The sequence below is a fragment of the Acanthochromis polyacanthus genome, chromosome 3 (genome assembly GCF_021347895.1).
Source record: "Acanthochromis polyacanthus isolate Apoly-LR-REF ecotype Palm Island chromosome 3, KAUST_Apoly_ChrSc, whole genome shotgun sequence".
Classification (NCBI taxonomy): Eukaryota; Metazoa; Chordata; class Actinopteri; family Pomacentridae; genus Acanthochromis; species Acanthochromis polyacanthus.
The window spans coordinates 42432861-42456565 of NC_067115.1; the positions used below are offsets into that span (position 1 = coordinate 42432861).

At 39.3% G+C, this 23705-nt stretch overlaps 2 protein-coding genes across 3 annotated transcripts in view; one reads left to right on the plus strand and one right to left on the minus strand.

Annotated features, from left to right (window-relative positions):
* Positions 1-5: 5 nt before the first annotated feature.
* On the minus strand, positions 6-8648 carry hyls1 (HYLS1 centriolar and ciliogenesis associated). 2 transcript variants are annotated; one of them, XM_022196526.2, is made up of 12 exons: positions 8464-8648; positions 8029-8149; positions 7837-7956; positions 7635-7708; positions 6972-7204; positions 6602-6657; positions 2637-2803; positions 2291-2324; positions 2133-2187; positions 1232-1313; positions 995-1021; positions 6-250 (listed from the first exon to the last, which is right to left on the minus strand). In XM_022196526.2, exons 2-12 carry the CDS (start codon positions 8126-8128, stop codon positions 116-118), a joined length of 1083 nt encoding a protein of 360 aa, XP_022052218.2. In that variant the 5' UTR covers positions 8129-8149; positions 8464-8648; the 3' UTR covers positions 6-115. The 2 variants fall into 2 exon arrangements, with proteins under 2 accessions (XP_022052218.2, XP_022052217.2); XM_022196525.2 differs by lacking the exons at positions 6602-6657; positions 6972-7204; positions 7635-7708; ... (1 more) ...; positions 8029-8149; positions 8464-8648 and adding an exon at positions 4811-6568.
* A 3017-nt stretch (positions 8649-11665) lies between these two features.
* The window catches only part of col9a1a (collagen, type IX, alpha 1a), a 29396-nt gene continuing 17356 nt past the window's right edge, over positions 11666-23705 (plus strand). Inside the window, 23 exon segments of the mRNA XM_022196524.2 lie at positions 11666-11896; positions 13007-13022; positions 13025-13080; positions 13742-13780; positions 13889-13951; positions 16228-16281; positions 16461-16496; positions 16742-16765; positions 17656-17709; positions 18271-18324; positions 18442-18474; positions 19268-19324; positions 19442-19495; positions 19585-19638; positions 19759-19812; positions 21239-21292; positions 21371-21424; positions 21784-21837; positions 22665-22718; positions 22857-22910; positions 23009-23053; positions 23250-23303; positions 23477-23530. Coding sequence (XP_022052216.2) covers positions 11822-11896; positions 13007-13022; positions 13025-13080; positions 13742-13780; positions 13889-13951; positions 16228-16281; positions 16461-16496; positions 16742-16765; positions 17656-17709; positions 18271-18324; positions 18442-18474; positions 19268-19324; positions 19442-19495; positions 19585-19638; positions 19759-19812; positions 21239-21292; positions 21371-21424; positions 21784-21837; positions 22665-22718; positions 22857-22910; positions 23009-23053; positions 23250-23303; positions 23477-23530 — 1146 coding nt within the window. The 5' untranslated portion in view covers positions 11666-11821.

Here is a 23705-nt window from a genome sequence, read left to right on the forward strand (position 1 = left end):
CCAAATGTTTTTTTGTGTTTATTATGTAGAACAACCAAAAAGTCATCCATAAATAATTCTATTCATAGAAAACACTGCAAAATTGTAATAAAAATGTCTAAAAAAAGTGTAAGGCCTAAAATCGATAATTGAACTTGTGGGGAAGCAGCCCGTTGGCTAAATCGTTCCTGATCTCCCAGCGGAGTGCTGAGCGCTTCTTCTCTGTAGGCACGACGTAAGTGTTGGGCAGATAAACTCTCCGAGGTTTCGGCTGCAAAACAACACAGAACTTCAGCTGCTTTGACAGTAAAGTGGGTCTCTTTTCATTTTCTCAGTTATGGTTCACACAAATACAAAAAACAGCAACACCTGACCAAGCCAGCAAGAACACGTAACCCCAGTAGACACTCAGTGTGAGATCAGCCTCAGCCTTTCATTTATACTGTTACAAGAGTTTCCTCTACTTTCCCTTAAACGTGAATCAGGCCGTCAGCACCAATCCACAAGCAGCTTTCCATTCTGTTCCTGTTCTGAATAATTCCATTTTGAATGATGAATAAGAAGTACATTACATCTACTGTTTGCATTCAGAGTCTCTGGAGCAGAGCATAGGCGACTCATGGAAGTCAAACATTATCCTGAAAATGTGCACAATGTGTCCTTTAAAGCCAATCAAAGGCCCATCTGGGGAGGAGTGTACGCTGTGACAAGTCTGACAGAAGAACTGACAAACTGAAGCTGCAGCATCACAGAGCTGGTTCAGAGCAGAAGTAAACTCCAGGGAAAGTGGTCAGATTTGTCTCATTTCATACCACACTTTAAAACAACACCTGGGATGTAATTCAAGTATCTCACAGGCCTGCGTTTGTGTACTTCCTTGAAATAGTTTGAAGCCTTAATGCACTGATGTTTGGAGATATTATTTGTACAAAGCACTGTCCATACCAAAAGACACTTTAACCACAAGATGGTTACCAAATGCAGCTGTAAAGAGAAAATGCTCTCAAATACTCACTGGTGGAGGCTGGTACGCCAGTTGTTCCTATAAACAAACACACAGAAGCCCAGTCAAGCATTAAGTAAATACTCAGGCGTCAGTTCAGCACATTGTCGTGACATTCTGAAAATGAACTTTAGAACTTAGACTCCCAAGAATCTGGAGACGCTGTATATTTGTGCTTCATGTCACAAGACCAACGAAGCATCAAAGGTTGAATGCTTTACTGCATCCACTGAAGACATGTTGTCGTACCTTTATCTCCCAGCGGAGAGCTCTCCTGTCCCTCTCTCCTGGAAGTTTGAACATTTCCCAGAATTGTTTGTATTCGAAATACCTGAAGAGACGAGAAAACCGCACGAACAAAATGAATCTGATGGGAAGCAATATTATGTCAGTTCAAATTTTTACTCAGACTTAAAGATGAAGTTTGCAATTCTGGAGTAAGATTTTTTTTTTTTTTTTTAACTTAGCCAGTTAGCATTTTTGGATAGCTAGCATGTGTCAGATTTACCATACTTCTGCCCCACAGCTCTGTCACTCATCTCCCCTCCTCTGTATGAGCATGAATGTACATAGCAGTGGATCAGTTTGTTCAATATTTACAGACGTAGCACTGTGTACTGACACCAGATACTTTCTCAGCACAGAACAGACAGCTAACGGACTGTGAAGTGACGTTCACTTAAGTGACAAAAAGCACATTGGATCAGTATCACTGACTCCACCTTCAAGTGTCTCACCAGATCCATGATAATTACAAAGCAGTCTTACATTCTTTGGTTTTCCTTCATCTAGGTTTTAGCTGCCTGAAAATTTTCCCAGTTTAAGATACACTGAAACTACAAAACAAACTGAAGGAACCAAACACAATGAGTTTAGAGAACCCTAAAAGGTGAAGGGTGTTAGAAGAAGGCCTAACAGGTAGGACTCTACCTCTACAAATGTGGACTGATGTGGCAAACAGATTTTCTCTCAAAGCCTTCTGGAAAGATATGAGAAGAAACACTTTTGGATATTGGAGCAAACAGTCAGGCTCTTCTGCTGTAATGTTACCTCACCAGGACTCAGTGCATACGTCATTAAGATGTGAGCCTGGGTAACAGAACTGTGATCTTCTCATTCTGAATAGTTTCCATAGAGGTTGGTGACTTACTTGGACACTGGGTCAGTCTTCTTAATGGACTGTTGACTCATCACTGGTCGGATGACTGAAACATAAATTCATTTAACAGATTACAAGTCGGTTTGTTAAGCGTCAGAATGAGAACTATTATTAGCATAGTTGTGTTTGATTGCTGGCTGTTGACTCACAGGATTTTGGTTTGGGCCTGAAGGCAGCATCACTCTGCATCAGTCACAAAAGAAAATGACAGTACAGTGATTTTCAGTGAAAAATCGGAATCTTTCATCCATCTAAACACCGTGAATGCAGAAAGATGCCGGGACGTCAACCAGCGATCCCCTAGCTGTGAGGCCAAAGTCCTAACCGCCAAGCCAAAAATCTGAATCTTCAAATTCTAAATCTATTAATGCCAGAAAGCAAGCAAGAGGAAGATGTAAGAGGAATATAAATGGCTTCATATGAACAAACTACAGTTCTCATCTTAACCAACACTAATTGTAAAAGATTCACGTCCTGGCAGACAACACTACCCACCATCCCTCTAATGTAGGATTCAAAGGCGCTCAAAGAGATGGCGTCACTCTCAGAGCTCTGGGAGTCGCTCTGATCGCTTCCATCTTCACTTTCTGCCTCAGTCTCCCGTTGAGCTGCTGTGGATAAATGAAGATCAGCCAGTTGTTCTTCCAGACAGCTCGCTACGTCTGCAAACAAACATCAACAACTATTAAGAAACCTAACATTTTAGCCTCGGATTTTCGCGCCTGACAGGAGACCGTTTCTAATTGCTCCTCTGAGGGTTAAGAGTTTCTTTGAGCTTAAGTTTTGGGCATGTGACTGCAACTCAACTAGTTTGCAAGCCAATCTTGGTCCAGTATATACTTCAATTTAGCGTGAATTTGTGAATTTGAAGCTTGCATGGCACATGAAACATTGTTTTTTAGCTAAGTAGATGCAGAAAGAAAATGTAAAAATATTTGGATATTTCCAGATTCTGGATTGTTTTAGTGAGTTAGGAGCCATAGCAGTCATTTTAATGTCCCCCTAAGGTCAAAATCAAAGTTAAACATGTCCATGTGGTGTTTTTTATATGCTGGAAGACACATCATGAGTGAAAAACAGTCAACACTGTGGCTTGAAACTGCACTGTAGTGATGGCAGTCTCTAAAACAAAGACTCAGATTTCCTGAGTCAGATATCCTGACTTGCAGGTCACAAATAGTTTCTGGTTCTGACTTGTATGACTAAATTACTCCAATATTACAACTTGTCATTGCGTAATGTAGAGCAGTTTTACAGTCAGCACAGAGGCAGGGTGAGCTGGTGTACTAAAGCTGTAGCATATGGGGAGGGGAGGGTGAAGAGAGATTCAGGTACTTTATAGATCTGCACATTTTAGAGGGGAAGAAACAATGTATGACGGATATCTAAACCATTTCAGGACAGGAAGGCATTCTTTTAAAGAACACATTTGTTTTCAGAGGTTTAACCACTGAGGAAACTGAACCTGTTTTTAATGGAAAAATGCTAACAATCAGGAATTATTATTCAAAACAGAATATCTTTTTTGCAAATCTTCAAACAGCTAAAGGAATGTTTTTAAGTGCATCCACTGGAAGGAGTCCCATTTTGAAAGAGTAACAGGGACTGAATTTATTCACCGTTAAAAACTGTGAACTGCACCAGCCAGAATTTGAACAGGATCTTATTGGATTACTTTAGAGCCTTCCTGGAGAAACAACATCTCTGCATTTGCTGAACTGTGGACATTTTTGTTGATTTATGACAAGCAAAAAATATACTTTGGCCAAATACAAAAGACTGTGTCAAGAAACCTAAAATAGATCGTTGCAACTTTTAGGTTTACAGAAATGTCAGGAGTGTTTGGCTGATTATTATTCTACCAAGGAACACAGTGGAGTTATGCGATGACTGGTATTGGTTTGTCTGTCCGTCCTTCCATTCGCAACATTACTCAAAAACAGACTAACGGATTTCAAAGAAATTTTCAGAGAAGGTAGAAATGACACAAGGACCAAGTGATTAGATTTTGGCAGTGATGCAGCTTATAGTCTGGATCCACTGGTTTGTTAAAGATTTCTGTATCACTGCAAGATAGCGGCACAGAGTCAGTTCCCATGACAACAAGTGAACTCTACATCAGCTGTCTGCTGACGATCAAATGATGTGATCCTACAACAGATCAACCGCTGCAGAACACGAATCGTTTAAAGATTTGATCTGTTGGAAATCACACAGCGACTGAGCAGCCTTGGCGGAGTGCTGCACTCTCAGTGCTTTTCTTGTTGTCCTTTCATTTGTATGATCATCAGAGGAGCTGATTTTGTATTTTAAAAGTGAAACTGAAAAGCTATATTTATATTTCAGCAAAATCCCTTCAATTATATAATGATAAATGTAAAATAAAAATAATCATCTACATTGATGCATTGCTTCTTCCAAAAATGAAGCCATACAATTTAATTTCCTCCGTTTGAAACATCCGACAATTACAAGATTTTGGGAGATATTTTCAAATTTTTATGAGTCAAATTTCAGGTTATTGAGAGTGTGATCGATACCAACAGCCCTGTCTTCAACAACAGGGACTTTATTTTGAATTTTACAAGCCTTTTTACAACCTGATGACCTTTCAAAGTAACACAGCAGTAACATAAATGTTGCTGTTTTAGACACAGAAACCTATTTACCCTTTTTCTGTCTGAGGTTTCCTTCCCACTCCACACACATCCTATCACATGTCCTCCAGCTGAAACCCACTTTGGAGTCGATGAACTTGATGTTTTTGTTGCTTGAAGACTCGTCTGGATCTTCAGATTCCACTTTGTCCTCAACTTCTGTCTCCGCACTGTTCAGCTGATGAAGGTCCTGCACCACTTCTTGTTTTTCAGCCTCATTAAGACCTTCTTCCAAATGCTTCTCATTCAGCAGAAGCCTGTCTTCAGTCTCAGCAGCGTGAGGTTTCTCTGTTGCATTTGTCATTTCATTGTCAGATGCTGGGTGCGGATCTTCTTCACTTTTCTCCTCATCTGCCTGCTCTTCCTCATCCTCTGGTTTCATGTCAGTGACGCCAATCTCTTCAAGCGGACCACCTTCTACACAACATGCTACGTTAGCTACAAGGCTGTTGTCCTCTAATACACACAACGGAGACTCCCTGAAGTCTGGCTCATGTGTAGGTTCAGTATCAAACTCGCCAAAGCCACCAAGTGACTGATCATCATCTTCATCATCTCTCATCTCAGACAGATCCCCCCGACTGTCTTGGTCAAACTCGGTTATGGTGTGGTTGTCTCTGTAGTCTCCTCCTTCCTGCTCCTCTGCTCTGTAGGTGCCATAGCCAGAGGTCATCAGACTTGGTGCTGGACTATCTGGACTGCTGCTACAACTTTTTTCATCGCCATCCTCTTCCTTTCTCTCTTCCTCCTCATCCTCAGTATCATCCTTTCTTTCCTCGTCCAAACTCTCTGTGGTGAAGTTCCCCTCATTGTTTAGCTCAGGCTTTTCCTCCTCTGAAGTATCTTCCTCTGCTTCACCGACAGGTTTGGACTCAATCACTCTCTCAATCTCTACCTGCTCTTCCTCTGGTTTCTCCCCATCGGACCAAAAAGACGAGTTGAGAGAATTCTTGTCGTCGTTGTCCGTCTCATCGTCCCATTCCGTGTTGTACATTTTGTACATGGTGGCGGCTTGCACTCTTGCTGAGGTGTGTGCAGTGTGTGATCTGTGAAGGCCGATGGCTTAAGGAAGGAGCTAAGAGGATTAGCTGACAACCAGGAGCCTCAAAACCTTCTTCCTACTGCTCAAACAGCTCCCACTGCTGGTGGCTCAGAGGATTACATCTCTAAATTAATGTGATTGGATTTTATTTTTGTCTTTTTTAACAGTCAAGTGACAGAAAAATGCTGTTTTTTTATTTTTAATGCAGCAAAAATGATTTCCTATTGTGGAACAATAAAGACCAGAAATTAACCATGAACATGAAATCTTTTGTGAACTTTATGATAATTTAACATATTTCCTGCAACATTTTACATCAATTGTCACCCTGTCTCTTTAATTCACATTACAGTAAATGGTTTTCAACCATTTTATTATTGTCAATTATTATTTGTTACCTAATAATCCCACTATTATTAGATTTAAGAGTTCGTTTATGTTAATTAGAAGAATCAGATTACCTCAAGATGGCAGCGCGTGCGGATGCAGCGGCCCGGTGCTTTCCAAAATTTTTGCTTTTATGTTGGATATATTTTTAGGATGTGTAATATAGTCTATTTTCAATGCTGCTATTCGAAGAGTGCCAAACCAATTTTCATTGTCTTCTGTAACAGTGACAATAAAGATCTATTCTATTTCATTTTCGAAATAAAAGTTGTCTCAATAAAGATTATCGTTGTAAAAAAAAAAAAGAAGCAGTCTAGGCGGATGATCATATAACCCTGGAAGGATTTCTACAAATACAGTTAAGTCTGTGTTACCTGAGTCTTCGCTATAGACCGATTCATCACAGACAAGTGACTGCCCTTTATGTTTCCTGAAAAAAGAAAAAAAAACATTCAATGTTTTTCTTAAGCACTGCAGCAATTATTAATAGACTATTCGTGTTAGTACTGCAGTACTAAAGTGTTTCTATGACTATAAACTTTCAAACTTCTTGATTTCTCAGCCTACAAATCACAAAAAAACATGTTTAGAAAGGTGTCTGTCTGAACTAAACTGCTAATCAATAAAAGACAATGTGTTTGACAGATTATTTATACTAAAACTGATAATCAGTTGCAGCCCAACTGACTCACTTACAGTCATGTCTCATGCTTGTGTCGCTGCAGATATGAATCTCAAAACTACCTTAAGACTTTCCTTTTGATGAAGCGTCTCCCCTGGGTGTCTGGGGAAGATGTGTAGCTGTCCAACAGCGTTGAGTGCAGGCTGTCCTCAAGACTGGGCTCCACCTGCAGCCTGCTGGGAGCACCTGGAGGCAGCTGGAGCTTTGGAGCCACTGAGTGTTGAGCGTACGAGTCATAGCATCCCTGCTGCTGTCCATAGTCTCTGTTTTGACATGTGGTGAGCACTTGTTTCACCTAGTTTCATCCAAAGTGATGAAGATTCAAATCTGTGAGGTTTTTTTCCTGATGGTGGGCTATATGCATTTTATAATATATTCTTCAATAAACCTTTAATTAGAGAATGATGATCTTCAGTTTTGTGACTATTAAAATTTTAGAATATTTAAACAGAATAGTCTGCTAAATAGATCTGTCTTTCAATGCAAGGTGAATTTCAGTTCTAAATGGCAACTGCAGAAGACATCCTAACTCTTGTTTCTGAGGGACAGACTCTAAACTTTAGCGTTATCACTGATAACTGTCCAAGATCACCTAAGCTTGTTCTGATAAGGAGCACAGACAGTCGGTGGAGCTGATTTCTGAATGTGGTCTCATGTTGACTACACCTGGTCCATTATCAGCAAAAACTAAACAAACATCTGGTATACTGTGTAGTAATACTTGCCTGTCTGTCCATGTCTGTTTTGCCGGCATGTAAGAAAAATCCTTCAGCAGAGCCTTCAAAGTAACATTGACCAACTGTGGAGTAAAACACAGAGCTCACCAGTTAACACACAAAATTAAGGAAGGAAAAATCAGTTACATTACTTGTTATTTTCTTAAATCAATCTTTTATTAAACAACATAAGTGGTTTAAGTGCTCTGACCTTTTTCTTTGGTATAGGCAGGAGGACTGGGCTGAGATGTGTCTGTCTGACATTTGGTGTTTATTTGAGGCAACGAGGCCAGGCTTTTCCAGTCTCCATGTCGTATGAGTTCATCAAGGTCTAACACGACACGAAAGTGACAATTAGGAATGGTTGGAGGATTAGAGGTAACTGGATGTTTAAAGGACTAACCTTGTTTAAATTCAAGCAGCCTGTGTTTTGGTATGTTCTTGTAGCCGAGGATGGCCAGTTGTTCTTGAATTTCTTCTTCTGAGAAATCCAGATTGTCCATTGTGTCTTTAGCTTCTAGTCACTGAAAAGAAATCGAAATGAAAAAAAACACACGTAATGTAGTAACTACAAAGTCCTACACACACTTGAAGGAAAACAAAGGGAAAGTGTTGCTGCTTTGGAGCCTTTATATATAACATTATGCCGAAGTTACCAGCAGACTATTACTATTATATAGAGCCTGAAAGTTTTGTCTAGTCTTTGTGGAGATTTGCCCATTAGTGCTAAAAAGTTAAATTTACGGATTTTTGAAGGAAATCTGGCAGAGCTGCTAACAAGCTAGGCTAACAGCTTAGTAAATGAAAATTCCGTTAACCAATGAGAGACCGTCCTCACCTACACGCAGACCGGCTTGTTGCTATGGTGAATCCATCGTGCTAATATTTCCGGAGAAGTTTAAAGTGATTTGTTGGTCTTCTTTTATTGTTTACAGGCTCAGACGCTCAGCACCAAGACGACAACCGTTAACGAGCTTTAAAAACGACGCCTGCTCTCACTTCTTCTTCTTCGTCGCTTTTAGTGAGTCGGCTCGTCACTTCCGCCTAGTGGACGGAGCAGCAAACCGGAAATAAATGATATTTTTTTTTCTTGACAAATCAATTAACAAATCATTGTGGAATATAATCTTCACAAAGGCTTTTTTTGTAATGAACAAGTGCTTACAGTGCGATAAAATAAAATGTATATCTATTAGAAGAGACCTTTCTTGAAAATTGTATGAAATGCACTTAGAAAATAAAACACAATCAGAGCAGAAAGAAAGAGGAAATAAATAAATAAGGCAGAACAAAACATAGAGCTAGGGCTTTCTTTATGGATCATAATGCTCAATCAAATTGAACAGTTTCATTGCATGCTTAGTCTTCATTTTTTAAGGGTTTTAGTGAAGGATAGAAACTCTTTATGAAACATAAAACCTAGGATTTACCATCATGTAGGTTATTTACATTTATGTATGTAAAATTTACCGAGGATGAGGATATTGTTAATCAAGAAGTCATAATATTTGTTTTCTGGCACAAAATCCTAAATAATATCTTTCTGAACAAAGGGTTCAAGTAGAGAATAACAACTTAAACGATAATGCATATTTTACTATGACATCTCCAGAATAATAACCTCGTTGCACACAGCGGGTGTTTTATTAAGTGATGCCGCAAATGTTGAGATTTAGAAAGTTACAACTCTGCAATACATAAACATTCCATTACAAGCAAAAATATGTGCACTAAAAATGTGAGTGAATTTTTACATTTTACTGTTTGGCTAAAATGCCAAATGTCAATAATAACTGTTTTATATGTATGCAGCACATTGTAGTTTTCCTCTGACCTGTTACACGCTGGCCAAGACAGAATTACTCTGGGCTTTCTGTAAAATCCAGTATAGAATTAAAATCCTTGAAGCTTCGTTATTGTGCAGTATTATCCTAATAGAGTACTTTGGTCCGAGACTAAAAGTTTACTTGTGGTTCTAAAAGCTTCTAACAGCAGAACGAGCTGCACAGCCTTCAGTTATCAGACCGTCTGTTGTGAAACCAGCTTGGAGTTTATGTTCAGGAGACAGACACTGTTTACTTTTAAGACTGGGCTTAGAACTTTTCTTTGCAATAAAGCTTATAGTTAGAGCTGCTCAGTGACCCTGAACCATCCCATAGTTTTGCTGCTATAGGCCCAGATTGCTGGAGGACTTTCTCTGAGACATTTCTCCAGATTTATATACTGCCACTGCACTTTGTTTGTCTTCTCTCTCCTGTAGATTGTGTTTTGTCCTCTTTGCAGGTATCTCTGACTCCAGAGCTGCATGTTTCTGATCTGCAGGTACCCAACCAGCTGACATAAGTTTCTTCCCATGGAAATGATTTTTCCCCCTCTGTCACTAAAGACTTTCTCAAAGGGAGGGACTTGCTTAAGTTTGCTGGGATTCTGTCCTTAGTATTGTATGGTGAGGTCTGTTGAGTGTGTTTGTTTTTTGAGATAGAGGACAAGCAGCTTCTCTCAGTTAAAGTTGTTTATTCTGCAATGCCAAGTAGCTTGATATCAAGGACCATTACTGTTCAGAGGACCATAGTTAACAAAGGTGTTAACCTGAAGGTGTTTCCCAGTCATCAGTATGTTATCAGTTCTTAAAGCCAGCAGCTTTTGTTCTAACAAGAAGTCTTCAGGACATGGAGTGGCCTTCAGTACTAAGTGAGTGTGTGAAAACATGCAGTGTATGTGCAAGTGTGTATGCGTGCCAGCAATGAGTGTTTGTGTGTAGTGAGTGTAAGCTGCTACAGTTTGCCCTCTGTTGACCACGTCAATTCATGTTTGGTTTATCCCATTCACATAGTGTGGGATCATGTTCGAGACCCTCCCGTCTTACACAGGTCAAACAACTCTTTTTATTAGCACTTAAGCAATGTGTAAATCAGTATTAAGCCAGCAGTATGTTTAGTAGAATTAGTATAAATAATAAATCCCAACAGGTCAGCTAAGTATCCTGACATGACTTATGTTATAAGTTGGCATTCTATGATTAAAAAATGGCATACTCATACTGTTGTTAAAGTACTTGCAGTACCTAGGTACATTTTCTGAATCCCATTGTATATTATTCTACTTAATTTCTAAATACAAAGTCATGAAGCCTGGGTGAATGGTCGGGGCCACCGTCATGATGATATTGTATTTGCATACTTATGTTTGAAAAACTTTTATGTCAACGTAGAATGATCAAGTTGTGAACGATAAACAACTAATCCTTCAATGGAGTTTTGACACCATAATTAAAATTCATGGGTTATGTTGTTGATTTCAGTGAATCATTGTTTATCCGTGATGCTGTAGTGTATCATGTCTGTGCATATTTTTTGCACACAACAATGTGTTGCATATGAAACTCTAAAGTATTAGATATTTATCTGTTGTTAATAAAGTTAAAGCATAAGTGTATAGCTCATTGTAACCCATTCTTCGACCAGCGAATTCATGGCTTAAACAAAAATGTTGCTTTTTCGTATAATAAGAGACAACAGGCCTCAGGGCACAGACGTCTAAAAGACCTCCAGACTGACAGCTGCCATTTTGTGTACACATTTGGCACCTCTTAGATATTCTGTCTAGTTAATCTTTTTGTGCCTAATTGGAGTTGGTGTTCGTCTCTTTGAAGGTGTTTGTTTGGTGTGTGTCTGTGGTTCATTTTTCCTTCTGACATCTGTTGGTCTCAATCAGTGGATGGAGTTTGATCAGTTGTTATGAAGATAACCATTTTCATGACATCTGTTTAACTTAAGGACAACTGAGCAAGCTCCAGCTGGGAATGAGGGTGCTGAAATGTAGCCGAGAATCTCAAGAACAACTAACAACAGCTTGACTTAAGGTTGTTTTGATAATAAGCATGAAAGTAAGAAGCATCAGAAGCAAAGTGCTGTATAGTCCTATCAAAGATTTGTTTTCTCACAGTGCTTTTGGCTTTAAATCTCCAAAGTGAAGTAAAGTCCACCCCACCCTGTGTGCAGAGAACCCCTCCTCCTCCAGTCCGTCTGCAGAGCCTCAGCTTCTTTCAGGAATAATCAGGACTTTCTAACATCCTCCCCTTCCAGCAGGCGGTGGGGTTTCAGTCAGGGGGGACGCTGACAGGTGGACGTCTCAGAGTCCCGTTTAATCTGGGAAAAAGGGACTTACTAGCGTCTTCCTCGGCCTGTGGGAAGACCATGGCTCTCTCCAGGATGTGTCGGGAGTCTTTGCTGGTGCTTTTACTGCAAATTGTGCTGATTTGCTCGGCTCAGGTGAGAAGCAGGGGTTGTTGTTTTTTCTCTCCTGCTACAGATACACTTGAATATTCAGACAATGTTACAGTTGATGCTCACAGCCTGTCTGTCGTATTCACTGGTGGATATGTTAGAACTGGGTTTTTTTTTGTTGTTTTTTGCATTTTGTGGTGTCCAGTCGCTGTGATTCCAGCTATGAACATGAAGGGAAGGTTCAGTTTGGGATTTAACAAAAATTCTGTACTTGACGACTATTTAAAGACATTCACATAATTTTGGAGTTATCTAAATGCCAAAGAGGACATTGGGAAAAGAGCATGTTGTATCAATAAAGTGTTTGTTTGTTTGTTTGTTTTCCTTAGGAAGTTGCTGAAAAATCACAAGAACTCATTGATCATCTAAATGCAGTCACAGTAATGATTTTATGTAACAGTGAGAATTTGGGTTGTTTTGTTATTTTTCTCCTTTTTTTAAACTGACACAGAAGATATATTTTAAATCTTTGTCCCTTGCTGAACTCATTCCCCCTCCCATTGTATTGATGAAAATCGTGTATGGTGTTCTAGCATTTTAAGATCTTAATTAAGCATTTTTAATCAAATCTAGTATCAAATCTGTATCACATGTTTATGGACTAGAGGGCTTTAAATATGTCTGTTTAGTGTTTCTTATTTGTTTTTTGGTTTTTTTTAAACAGAAGTTCAGCTTCATCAAAGCCGTTTCTGTTATTTAAAGGTTCCTTAGTAGATCCTGCTGACATTTACAGTATTTATGACAAATAGACTTCTCTACTTTAAGCTAGAAATTATGTATTTTTTCCAACAAAATGTATAAATGAATGCTTTTAAAAGTTATCATTTTTCAATACGAGTCTATTTAAAGTTTATCTAGAAGTTCACTTCATCCCAGTGTGCACACCTGGCTCCAAAAAGGTCCAGACAGCTACAGTAATCTGAACACAGTTCCTCAGCTGGTATAATGGGACTATAATGGGACACCAGGTCTGGTTTCATGACCTTTCCCCTCACATCAAGCAGACAATGGGACCCTGTGTGAGCTGCCCTTCACACCAGCAGCAGCTCTGGATGATATTTGGAGATGGAAAACTGATTTGTGTTTGTTTTACAGAGGGGTCCGGTCGGTCCCAGGGGCCCCCAGGACCGCCTGGGATAGCCGGTGTGCCCGGAGTGGACGGCATTGATGTGAGCGTGCATTTAGTTTCTTTTTAATCATAAACATTGGTTTTCAGACGGGGGTCATGGTGTGGCTGTGGTCCAGTTCATTTCTGGGTTAATCAGCTCCTTGAGCAGCGAAGCCAAACAACAACAACTCTTCTGAAATAACATGACTCTCTGGACTACAGTCATCTGCAACATAATTTCAGACGTTCCAAACTATGCTCAGTTTTTTTCTGTGAACGGTTGTTGGCCTTCTATCAGATTGAGTTGTGTTTGTGGTATTGCCCTCAGAAATTTTTATTTAAAAATACAGAAAAAAACCCCCAGAGAGGATCAGGCCACATCAACAGGAAGTCAGACGTGTGTTGAATGTGTCCCCTATACTTTGTATGTGCTATTGCTTGGGAAACTGATTTTTTCATGTTTTTTGTGCTAATTCCATAACAAAGGAAAGTGCATCTTTTGTCTCTATAGTCAATAGAGAAATTATTGGACATGAGGGAATGTTTGCATTTATTTCCTCAAGGATGTACTGGGTCACATTAAGAACACTCTTCAACTGGTGATAAGATACATCTTATAAAGCAAATGTTAAGCAGACGCAGAAACAAGTAGAAGATCTAAGTAGTAGAATCTGTGGCTAATGTTTCCTTTCCATCTGAACACCTCCTTCCTGTGTCTCCAGGGCGATAGAGGAGAAGACTCCACAGTGACTGGAGGACCAGTGAGTCAGATTTTCATTTCTCTTTCCACATATTGAAGCCTTTAATGGATTCTCACTGTGGGATTCATGAACTAGAGCCACATCTGATATTAAATCTTCTGCTTCCAGGGTCCTGACGGGGATAATGGCAAAGATGGGGCTAATGGAGCTTCAGGTCTTCCAGGGGCAGATGTAAGTAAAACTTGGCTTTTGATTTCAGCTGCTTGATTGTTCATCTAACTAGTGCAGCAGAACGGTCTCCAAAGACTGTTTAAAGAAACAACAAAAGTCTCTGTTGAACTTTGAATCCACCAGCTGCCTTAATCAGTAGATGTGTCTTAAACTCTCCAGTGATAGCATGTATGGAATCCCTGGAAGATCTGAGCTGCATGACTTGAGATATTCAGATCTGCAGCTGTGTGAGCAGTTTGTCTTGGCCTCTGGTGAGCAAAAGTGTTAAGGAAAGAAAAAACTGAAAGAACGGTCCTTGAATAAATCAATCTGGCTATTTAGGGGAGAGTCTCAAATAGCTTCCTGAAAGAAACAGGGGTCTTTTTGTGCGTGACTGAGGGCAGTGCCGGGGGATCGGCTGCTCAGACATGGCTGACAGCAGAGGAGTGTATGCTGGGAAAGGTGGTGCAGAATGGTCTCAGTGTGTTTGCTGCCTGCTGTGGTGATGGTGCCGAGAACAGGCGGAGAGATTCATGCGGACAGAAAACAAGAAAACTTTCAAACTGCTCCAGACATATTCTAAAGGGAGAATTTTTAAAAAAACTTCACTTTAAGACAGAAGTAATTGGGCTTTGTTGTAGAATAGACTGACCAGGTGGAAAAAGTTTAGAGGACTAACAACAGGAGGTGGAGCTACAGAATAGAATCAGTCAGGTTTTTTTACACAATGCAGGAAAGCAGAGGAAGCCTGAATCATTCGAAAGATAATCTTGTTTTGTTTAGTTTAGTTTTGCTTTTACAATTAGGCCTATATGTTTGTAGTTTAGGACATTATTCCTAATGGTCACTTTGGGCACAAAAGTTGAAGTTGGTCTATTGGTTTATTTGGAGGCAAATGACAAAAATATTACCAGAAGTGTTTCTAGTTAAAATATCTCAAAGTGCCTAAATATTGCCAAAAATGGAAATATGAACAGGGAACATTTTTATTATACCTTCACTGTCAACAGTTTTGCAACTAGACATTTAAATTTATGCATTCCATTATGTTGCTAGAAATTGTACAATGTGTGTCATCATGTGTCCTTCAAAAAGACACGGTTTTATACTGTACTACTCGGACACAAAAATGGAACTCAAACCTGCCACATTTAGCCTCTCCTGCATATTTTTCTAGTTTTGCTACAGATACTAATACAAATGGAGAAAATGGTGCATTTTTTAAAGTGCTAATGAAATTCATGGTCCTGCATTCAGCTGGACACAGAGTGAGAAAATATACACCATTAGCTAACACAATGTAGCATTAGAACACAGGAGTGATGGTTGCTGGAAATGTTCCTCTGTACCCCTATGGAGATATTCCATTAAACATCAGCCGTTTACAGCTAGAATAGTCATTTACCACATTAACAATGTCTACACTGGATTTATCATTCATTTCACGTTATCTTCATTGAAAAAAACTGCCTTTCTTTCAAGAATAAGGACATTTCTAAGTGAGCCCAAACTTTTAAACACTAGTGTATGTTATCTTAAGGCACTTCTAATATTACAATAAGATCTTACAAAATATATAGAGAGAAACTCCAAAAATGGCAGGTTCCTTTAGGACTCTGTCTGAGCAGCACTTGGCAGCAGTGGAGAGAAAAAAACCTCCCCTTTACTAGGCGGAAACTTCCACCAGAACCAGGTTCAGGAACGATGGCCATCTGTCTTGACCCATTGGGGTGAGGGTAGAGGGGTGAGACAACAGTATAGAGGAAAGAGAACATATTTAATGCATAGGAGAACAATAAACTTATGGGAAGAGGGTGAGCCCAGTGACTGCAGATCAGAGACGTGTGGTTCTTCAGCCAGAGATCCAAGGAGACAGTACAAAACAGGTGGTTACATGTGATGGTGACATATGTAAGTATAGAGAGAATAAGAGGAGGGTAGAGGACAGATGCTCAGTGTGGATGGTTCAGGGTTACCTGAGCAGCTCCAACTACGAGCTTCATCACAAAGTAAAGATTCAAGCCTATAGTCTTAACAGTGGAGACGATGTCTGCCTCCTGAACATAAACTAATTCTGTGTCGTTCACATGTAGAAAGTTACAGTAATTTTACCAAGAAAGCTCAGGGTTCACAGTGTTATACTCTGTATTCTTCACACATTTAAATATTATGGTAACATGCCATAGACTTCATCCCCTCCGAGGATGAGGATGAAGTGGTGTAGAGATACTGGATAGATGGATGGATGGATGGTAACGTACCTATAATGCTTAATTAACTCTTTTTGGTCTTTGCAGGGACCTGTTGGACCTCCTGGAGATCCAGGGGCAGTGGGACCTAAAGGGGCAAAAGTAAGTTTATCACTAGTACATCTAAATGAGTAAGTCATAACGGTCTACAGCCAAATGTGAAGAGATGGTGCGTGGACGAGTTGTGAGATTAGGTGTTTGCATCTGCTACTTCACTGTACTTCCCTGTTGCACTCTGATATTTCTGGTGTCAGCTTATTTCTGTTCTGATTGGGTTTCAGGGGGATCCTGGACCTCGTGGGCCTGCTGGAGAACCTGTAAGTGCACTTATTAACCTCTTAATATTTACATTCTTCATATGTTTGGCTGCTTTCTACCACAAATAAGAGATGAAGCTTTATTTTTTATATCATACAAATGGTGTATTATATCCCAACAAAACATACACGTACTGTATTGTACCTATGACACAACAGTCTCAAAACTGAAGAAAGGGCTGCCTATAGGGAATTTTCTCAGATATTTTTATTGACACTCGTATTCTATGATTTCTCTCTTACAGGGTGTAGGACCTGATGGACTTGATGTGAGTACCAATAACATCATCTTGAATATGATTTTAACTTCATGGACTCTGTATAAATCAGTAATACAGTATTTTGTGTTCACGTTCATGTGCTACTGAGGAGGTTGATTTTCTGGGTTGTTATGGTGACACACTGATGCTGATTGTTACAGGAAAAATAATGTCGCCTCAAACAGAAGTCTCCATTTGAAGCAAAAGCTACTCATGCTCCAGTGTCAGTATCCTGACACCAGGAAGCCCAGAACTGTGTGTGTAGCTCTGATACAAAGAAAAACAACACACAATTCTAATTTTTTAAACTAACAATAGATCTTTGGACTGAAAGAAAGAATACATAGATCCTGTTCTGACCAATCCCTGCCATTCTCTTACTAGAAATTTCCAGTCAAATGAAAACCTCGTTAAAAAACTTAATGGTGACAAGAGATGCAGTTTATCAGCAAAGTTATGCAAACAGAGGTACAAAAGATGTGAAGAATCTGACAATAACTATGTATTTATTTAATATTTATGTTAATATACACAGGGGTAACCAGAAATGACAGGAGGATTTGTGTAAACAAGTCATGACAGGCTGTTACAAAATGCCATATGGTGTTTATTTAAGGAGTAAATTAACCCCAAACCAAACAGCCTTCTTTACTGGCCTGTTCTGGTTTGTGAGAAAACCTGCTAATGAAATCATAGTCCTCAGATGACACCCCCAGAACACGTCTACGTCACTGCAGCAAGATGTGAATTTTCAGTAAAAACAGCTGGTCTTAAGGTGATCTGTAAATCTGCTGCATGTACAGTCATCATGTGGTCTAGCACGGAGAGCAGCGTTACTGTTAATTTTTAAAGAGTGGGGACCATACAGCTGTTTATGGAAGCGTTGTTGTTCTTAACAGGGTATTCCTGGTACAGACGGGCTGCCAGGAGAAATGGGAAAAGTCGGACCCCCTGTGAGTAAAAGAGTCATCTCAGAGCTGGTTAATGGTATATATGTACACTAACGGTCAAAAGTTTGGGGTCACCCAGACAACTTCATGTTTTTCATGAAAACTCACACTTTTATTGGTGTGCTAACATAATTCCACAAGGGTTGTCTAATCATCAATGAGCCTTTCAGCACCATTAGCTAACACAATGTAGCATTAGAACACAGGAGTGATGGTTGCTGGAAATGTTCCTCTGTACCCCTATGGAGATATTCCATTAAACATCAGCCGTTTCCAGCTACAACAGTCATTTACCACATTAACAATGTCTACACTGGATTTATCATTCATTCCATGTTATCTTCATTGAAAAAAAATCTGTTTTTCTTTCAAAAATGAGGACATTTTTAAGTGACCCCAAACTTTTAAACTGTAGTGTATATAAATGAAAAGTTTGTCATGCTCAGATTCAAATAGTTTGATTAGTTATTTCTTCATAATATATATTATAAGTAAACAAACCTCAAGAATCACGTGCTGATCATGATTTAACCATCGATTAATACAAACCTTTCCATGTCACAGGGAGTGAGAGGCAAAAGAGGTCAAGTTGGTCCTCCTGGTGCTGCAGGTCCTCGGGTAAATATCACCTCTGTACTGCTGTCAAACATTATCAGGGGAAAATGATCGTCAAAGCAAAATGAAAAGTTTTTATGAATATATATTGCTATTTAAGCACTTACATCATTTCTCTAGGGACCCCCAGCTGTTTATCAAGGCGAAGACCTGGTAAGTAGATTAATTTCAACCCATATATACATACAATCCTAATGTTGCAAGTAGTTTAAGTACCAAAGGAAAACACAAATTGTAATACAAATAGCATGGCTTGATGCAAAACATAGTATTATTGCACTAACCCAAAAACAGAGGCCAACCATCCCAAAGAATGGGAATTAATTACTAAGATGTTGTCAATATCCAAAAAGCAACGGAAACAAGAAGCATAGCTGACTAGCTTGCACATACAGAATTACCACGAAAGCCATTCTATTGTTGTGTTTTATAGGAATAAGAGTGATATATTTTAAGCTTTATATGATCAGTGTTGTTTGCTTTAATCCTTTTTTTAAACAAATGTGTTTATAGTTTAAACTCTTTCTCAATGTATACATTAAATTTCAACATAATGATTGTGGCCTTTGCTAATCTTAAGGCAGACGTTTCAGTTTATTGGTCAGATTTTTGCACATGTGCAGGAGTTGGTAGTGTTACAATCTTAGACATGAAAGCACTTTTATACAAGAGAAGCTTCCAAGTTTATTTTTTTTATCTCCTCTATGATGTCGCTGTTTGAACAACAAACTAACTCTCAGTTCATTTCTATTGATTTTCATGGCTGCTGTTCTAAAATCAAACCAACAGTTGCCGAGAAATGGTCAGGGTCTTGTTGTAAATCGGTGAAACAAAAAGACATGTTTCATTAATTTGCTGATGCTCACTGGGTCGGGGGTCGCTGTCAGTGGAGCCCCCTGGTGGCAGGGCTCTTCCATGACCTCAAATAGGCTGTTGTGTTTTTCAGTGTCCCAACGCCTGCCCCTCAGGTCTGCATGGACACTCTGGTCTCCCTGGCATGAAAGTAAGTTTACTGACACTTGCTTTATTGTCCTTCATTGATGTTGACTAAAATGCATTGATAAAAAAAATATTTTGCCCTTATTGTTACTGATTTTTAACATTTACTTTTTGCCTGTAGGGCCACAAAGGAGCTAAGGGAGAATCTGGTGAGCCCGGAAGACAAGGACATAGGGTAATCTGAAGATAAAGAGCTAATTTTTAAAAGAAAATAAAACAGATAGTTCGATTGTCCTGACACAAATGGGCTTCATTCTCTCTCAGGGTGAGGAAGGTGAACAAGGACTACCTGGTGAAGTTGGAGCTCAAGGACTTCCAGTAAAATATTTCACCATTCTCTCTCAGCTGGCTGTTACAGCAAAAATAAAACTTCATCCACATAGATGCCTCTGCACACTCAAACATGCTAACACTCTTCTATCTGCTGAGTAATTTTAGGGCCCAGGTGGACCAAGAGGCCTTTCTGGAATAATGGGTTCCAAAGGTGACAGGGTAAGAGCATGATTTATAAAACACGAAAAATATTCATTTTCTCTGATCCTACAAGCCAATAATGAGAGCAGTAGTGGGTACTGTGATGGCAGTCTGATGGCGTTCTTATACAGCTACAACGTCCACTTAGGGAGGAGGTGGGGGTGGATGGATAGATCAACAAATGTGGAAGTGCGGTCTGTTATATGTTTCAGTATGACTGCCAGTGTTGTTTTCTTTAACTATGACCACTCTAGAAGCATAGCCATGTGTTTATTATTGCATATATTTTTCAACTCTGCTAATGAGCTTCCCCTAAGCTTAAGAGATCCTTACCATAGCATTGTCATGTTATAGAGAGGTGTTTTTGTTTATTTTATGTTTAAAAATGGGACAGTTCTTATTAATGTGCATTCCACGTAAATACGAGAGATTGTAGCTGATTTCCATCTCAAGTCCCATTGGCAGATCAAAAATAGAGAAATTACAAAAAACATAATACCATAGCTGAACAACGACATACAAAAAGAAAAACAAGCAACAAGTGATAACACGTAGTGCACATAATAGATAAAAGCTGGGGCACCAAGGGAAGCTACCAAGCAGTAATTCATATTTAAACATCATCATAGTAGCAATATCTCTTTGTTGCTATTGCACATATCCCTCTGTCATTATTGCACATTGCTACAGTACACTTACCCCTCTGTCACTATAAGATTCCACTACATATATCCCTCTGACTCTATCACATATAATAGTATTGCACATTTCCTATTGTCACTGTTGCACATTTCTCCCTGTCTACATTATATATAATCACCCTATACATGTCCCTTCTAACGCTATTGCACATATCCCATTATCACAATCGCTCATGATTCTTTAACACTATTATATATGATTATATTGCACAATGACCATGTCTACACATTCAAAGCAAATTACTCAGAGTCCTCAAGTAAACCGCCATCAACGGGCAAACAGATGTACGCTGTATGTATGCTGCTGGTGTCTTCTATTGTTCCGTACTAGAGGGTAATGAAAAAAGACCTACATGGTCATTTAGACTGGAGAATCTAAAGCAAAATAACTGGACTAAACTAAAATAACAGAAAAACATAAATAATTTATATTAGAAGCATCTAAACTCCTAATCCTTTCAGCATTCTAATAGGTTTTCACAGAGGAAATTAAAGCACAGCTTATCTTCATATAGAATGCAAAGCGGCTCACTATCAAAATAAGACTTCAGCAGAGAAGGTTCAAATTAAACGCTCCTAAAAGACTGCAAATTATTGTCAGAAAACTCAGCAGTCTCATCAAATGTGTAATCTAATGAATGCATCTACATTTTCTGCACTGGAGTATGACCTGTGTGTAGCTTTGATTTTAAAAACTTTAACTAATTTAGTTTTTACTTCACTTTTTAAATTTCCCTAAACAGGGACCTCGTGGAAAGCCTGGTGATGTGGGCCCTCGGGGAATCCAGGGAAGCCCAGTGAGTGGAAATTATATTATCACCTCTTATCTTGTTTGTTATTATTACGGTAAAATATTGATGAAAACTCTTTTTTAGGGAGATCCAGGCCAAAGAGGAGGCATAGGTGAGACCGGGCCAAGAGGAGTGGTGGTAAGATCACAAATCAGACTGAACAACAGTGATATTTAGCTTTAAACGCACATATTACACTCAATAATGCATAAGAACTGCCTAGTTCTAGTGGTTTTGCTCACCTTACATCATGTTACCACTGGAAAAACACCAAACAGCATCAGTGAAAATTCATAAAAATGAATGCCAGTGTCTCTGGATCAGCCTGGCATCAAGTTCACAGCCATAATTTTAGAGGTACTAAGATTAGAATCAGCCATATTTTCAGATAATAAACATAGAATATGTTGTCACCTCCCATTTTGTGTCTGTTACTTTGAGGTCATCCATTTATCTTGTTATTGCATGATAAATTAAGGCTGTCTGTCATTTCACAGGGCGACCCAGGTCCAGCAGGAATCAGGGGAGTGCCAGGCCCAAAAGGAGAAGCTGTGAGCACCGCTTCATCTTATCAATTCATAAATACGTCTTTCTGCTTTCATACCGTCTCAGTTTTCCACTTTCCAAGCCATCCATCATCTGCCAATATCATCCTACTGTTTCCCTTTATACCTGCTTCCTAACTACTGTTCTTTTACTCTGCTTACCCATCATTCTCCATTCACACTGAATGCTGATCATATTTTACCATCAGCTGTATTATATCCTGTTTCTTTAAGAACAAGCTTTAAGCCCTTTAAAGGGCATTCATTGAAATACTTTGAAATTCTAAGTTTCAACCCTGCAGTGCTATTGGAGGACATAAGACTTTTTAACTTTTGTGTGATTTTTCATTTTCTTTTAGTTTTTATGTTTAGGTTTAGGGTCAATGAAGTTACCATATATAGTTCCTTGCCCATTAGTGGTTAAAAAAACAAATATTCTAAAAAATGTATGTTTCATCATATAGTACAACTACTCAATTTTTGACACTTCGACCCCAAATATGGAAGAGGACTGAGTCGCAAGTCCATCTTTTTCCAACTTCGGAGAAAAGAGAAAGTTTGATACGTTCCAGACATCTGCTGATTGGTCAAATGCCACGATGTAATGTGCTGTAATGTAGAGTGATCTTCACTGATTGGCTGAGTGAAAACACATGCTTCTTGACCTCACTGAGAGCAACGGCATATTTAATGTGTGCAGAAGTTACCAGATATGATCACTTGCCCCATGCTGGGCACCAAATCTAAAGTGATACTTCCATTTTAATGTGTATGTAGTAACACAGGTAATAAGCTTTGTGTTTACCTCTCATTACTGCCTCTCCTGTCAACAGGGCCTTCCTGGTCCAGATGGTCGTGAGGGAATACCTGGTCTGCCAGGGTCTAAGGTAAATGCTGTTTGTTTTCAAGTGATTTTGGACACAAAACAGTGTAGGAGTTTGAGAAATGTGATTTTAGTAGGAAAGCCTGCAGTCTGAACATAGAGCTTATAAATAATTTAGTTGAGTTTTTTTTGTTGTTTTCAGGGTCTTCCAGGAAAAAATGGGGCTCCAGGTGATGCCGGCTCACAGGGACTTCCTGTAAGTGACCTCTGACCTTCTGATTCATCATATCAGCAGTTTACCAATTGCCTTTCTTGTATCAGATTTTAATGTTTAGTTTCATTTTCTTAATGTAGGGTTTGCCAGGTGCTTATGGCCCAAAAGGACATGGTGGTCTAAAGGTATGAATAAAACTTCTACAATAATCTTCAGGTTCTTCTTCTTATTATTATTCTTGTCCTTGTTGTTGTTGTTGTTCTTCTTCTTCTTCTTCTTCTCGTACAGTTTTTCTACTGTGCCCAGCGAGCCACATCTAGACCATAATTACTTTGTCAAATGAACCAATGTTATTCTGTTCCTCTCTCTTTGTGTCTCCAGGGTAACACAGGGGATCCAGGAGTTGTAGGACTGATGGGTTCTCCAGGGAAACAAGTAAGTTAAAAGCAAAGTGAAGGACACCCATTATTATACGGTAAAGTCAGTTCAATTGTACAGCGAGATCCTCAGAGCAGGAATGTAAAAACGATCTCCACTTGAAGCACAAGACGAGAACTGACGTCAGCAGGAGCTCTGATGATCTGATCTGATGCCGTATTTGCTTCCAGGGCGAACGTGGTGAGCAGGGAGAGGTGGGACCAGTTGGACCCAGAGGAGGACCAGTGAGTCTGAACTCCATATTTCACTGTAAAGCTCCAGGATACAGTTTTCCACGTTGAAACAGGAAGCACAATGACAATCCCACGTTCCTCCCCATTACTTCAGTTTAGTCCAGCTACAATGATAGAAACAAATAGTCAGCTGCTTATTGTGACCATATTACACACCCAAAGAACA

Bases quoted from the DNA above. Each gene is read 5' to 3' on its own strand.
- hyls1 (XM_022196525.2), bottom strand. From the start codon at position 5,801: ATGTACAAAATGTACAACACGGAATGGGACGATGAGACGGACAACGAC. The intron at 2,325-2,636 runs GTGGGTAGTGTT...TGACTGATGCAG, and splicing joins AATCCTACATTAGAGGGATG to AGTGATGCTGCCTTCAGGCC. The intron at 1,022-1,231 runs GTACGACAACAT...GTTTGTTTATAG, and splicing joins CTCTCCGCTGGGAGATAAAG to GAACAACTGGCGTACCAGCC.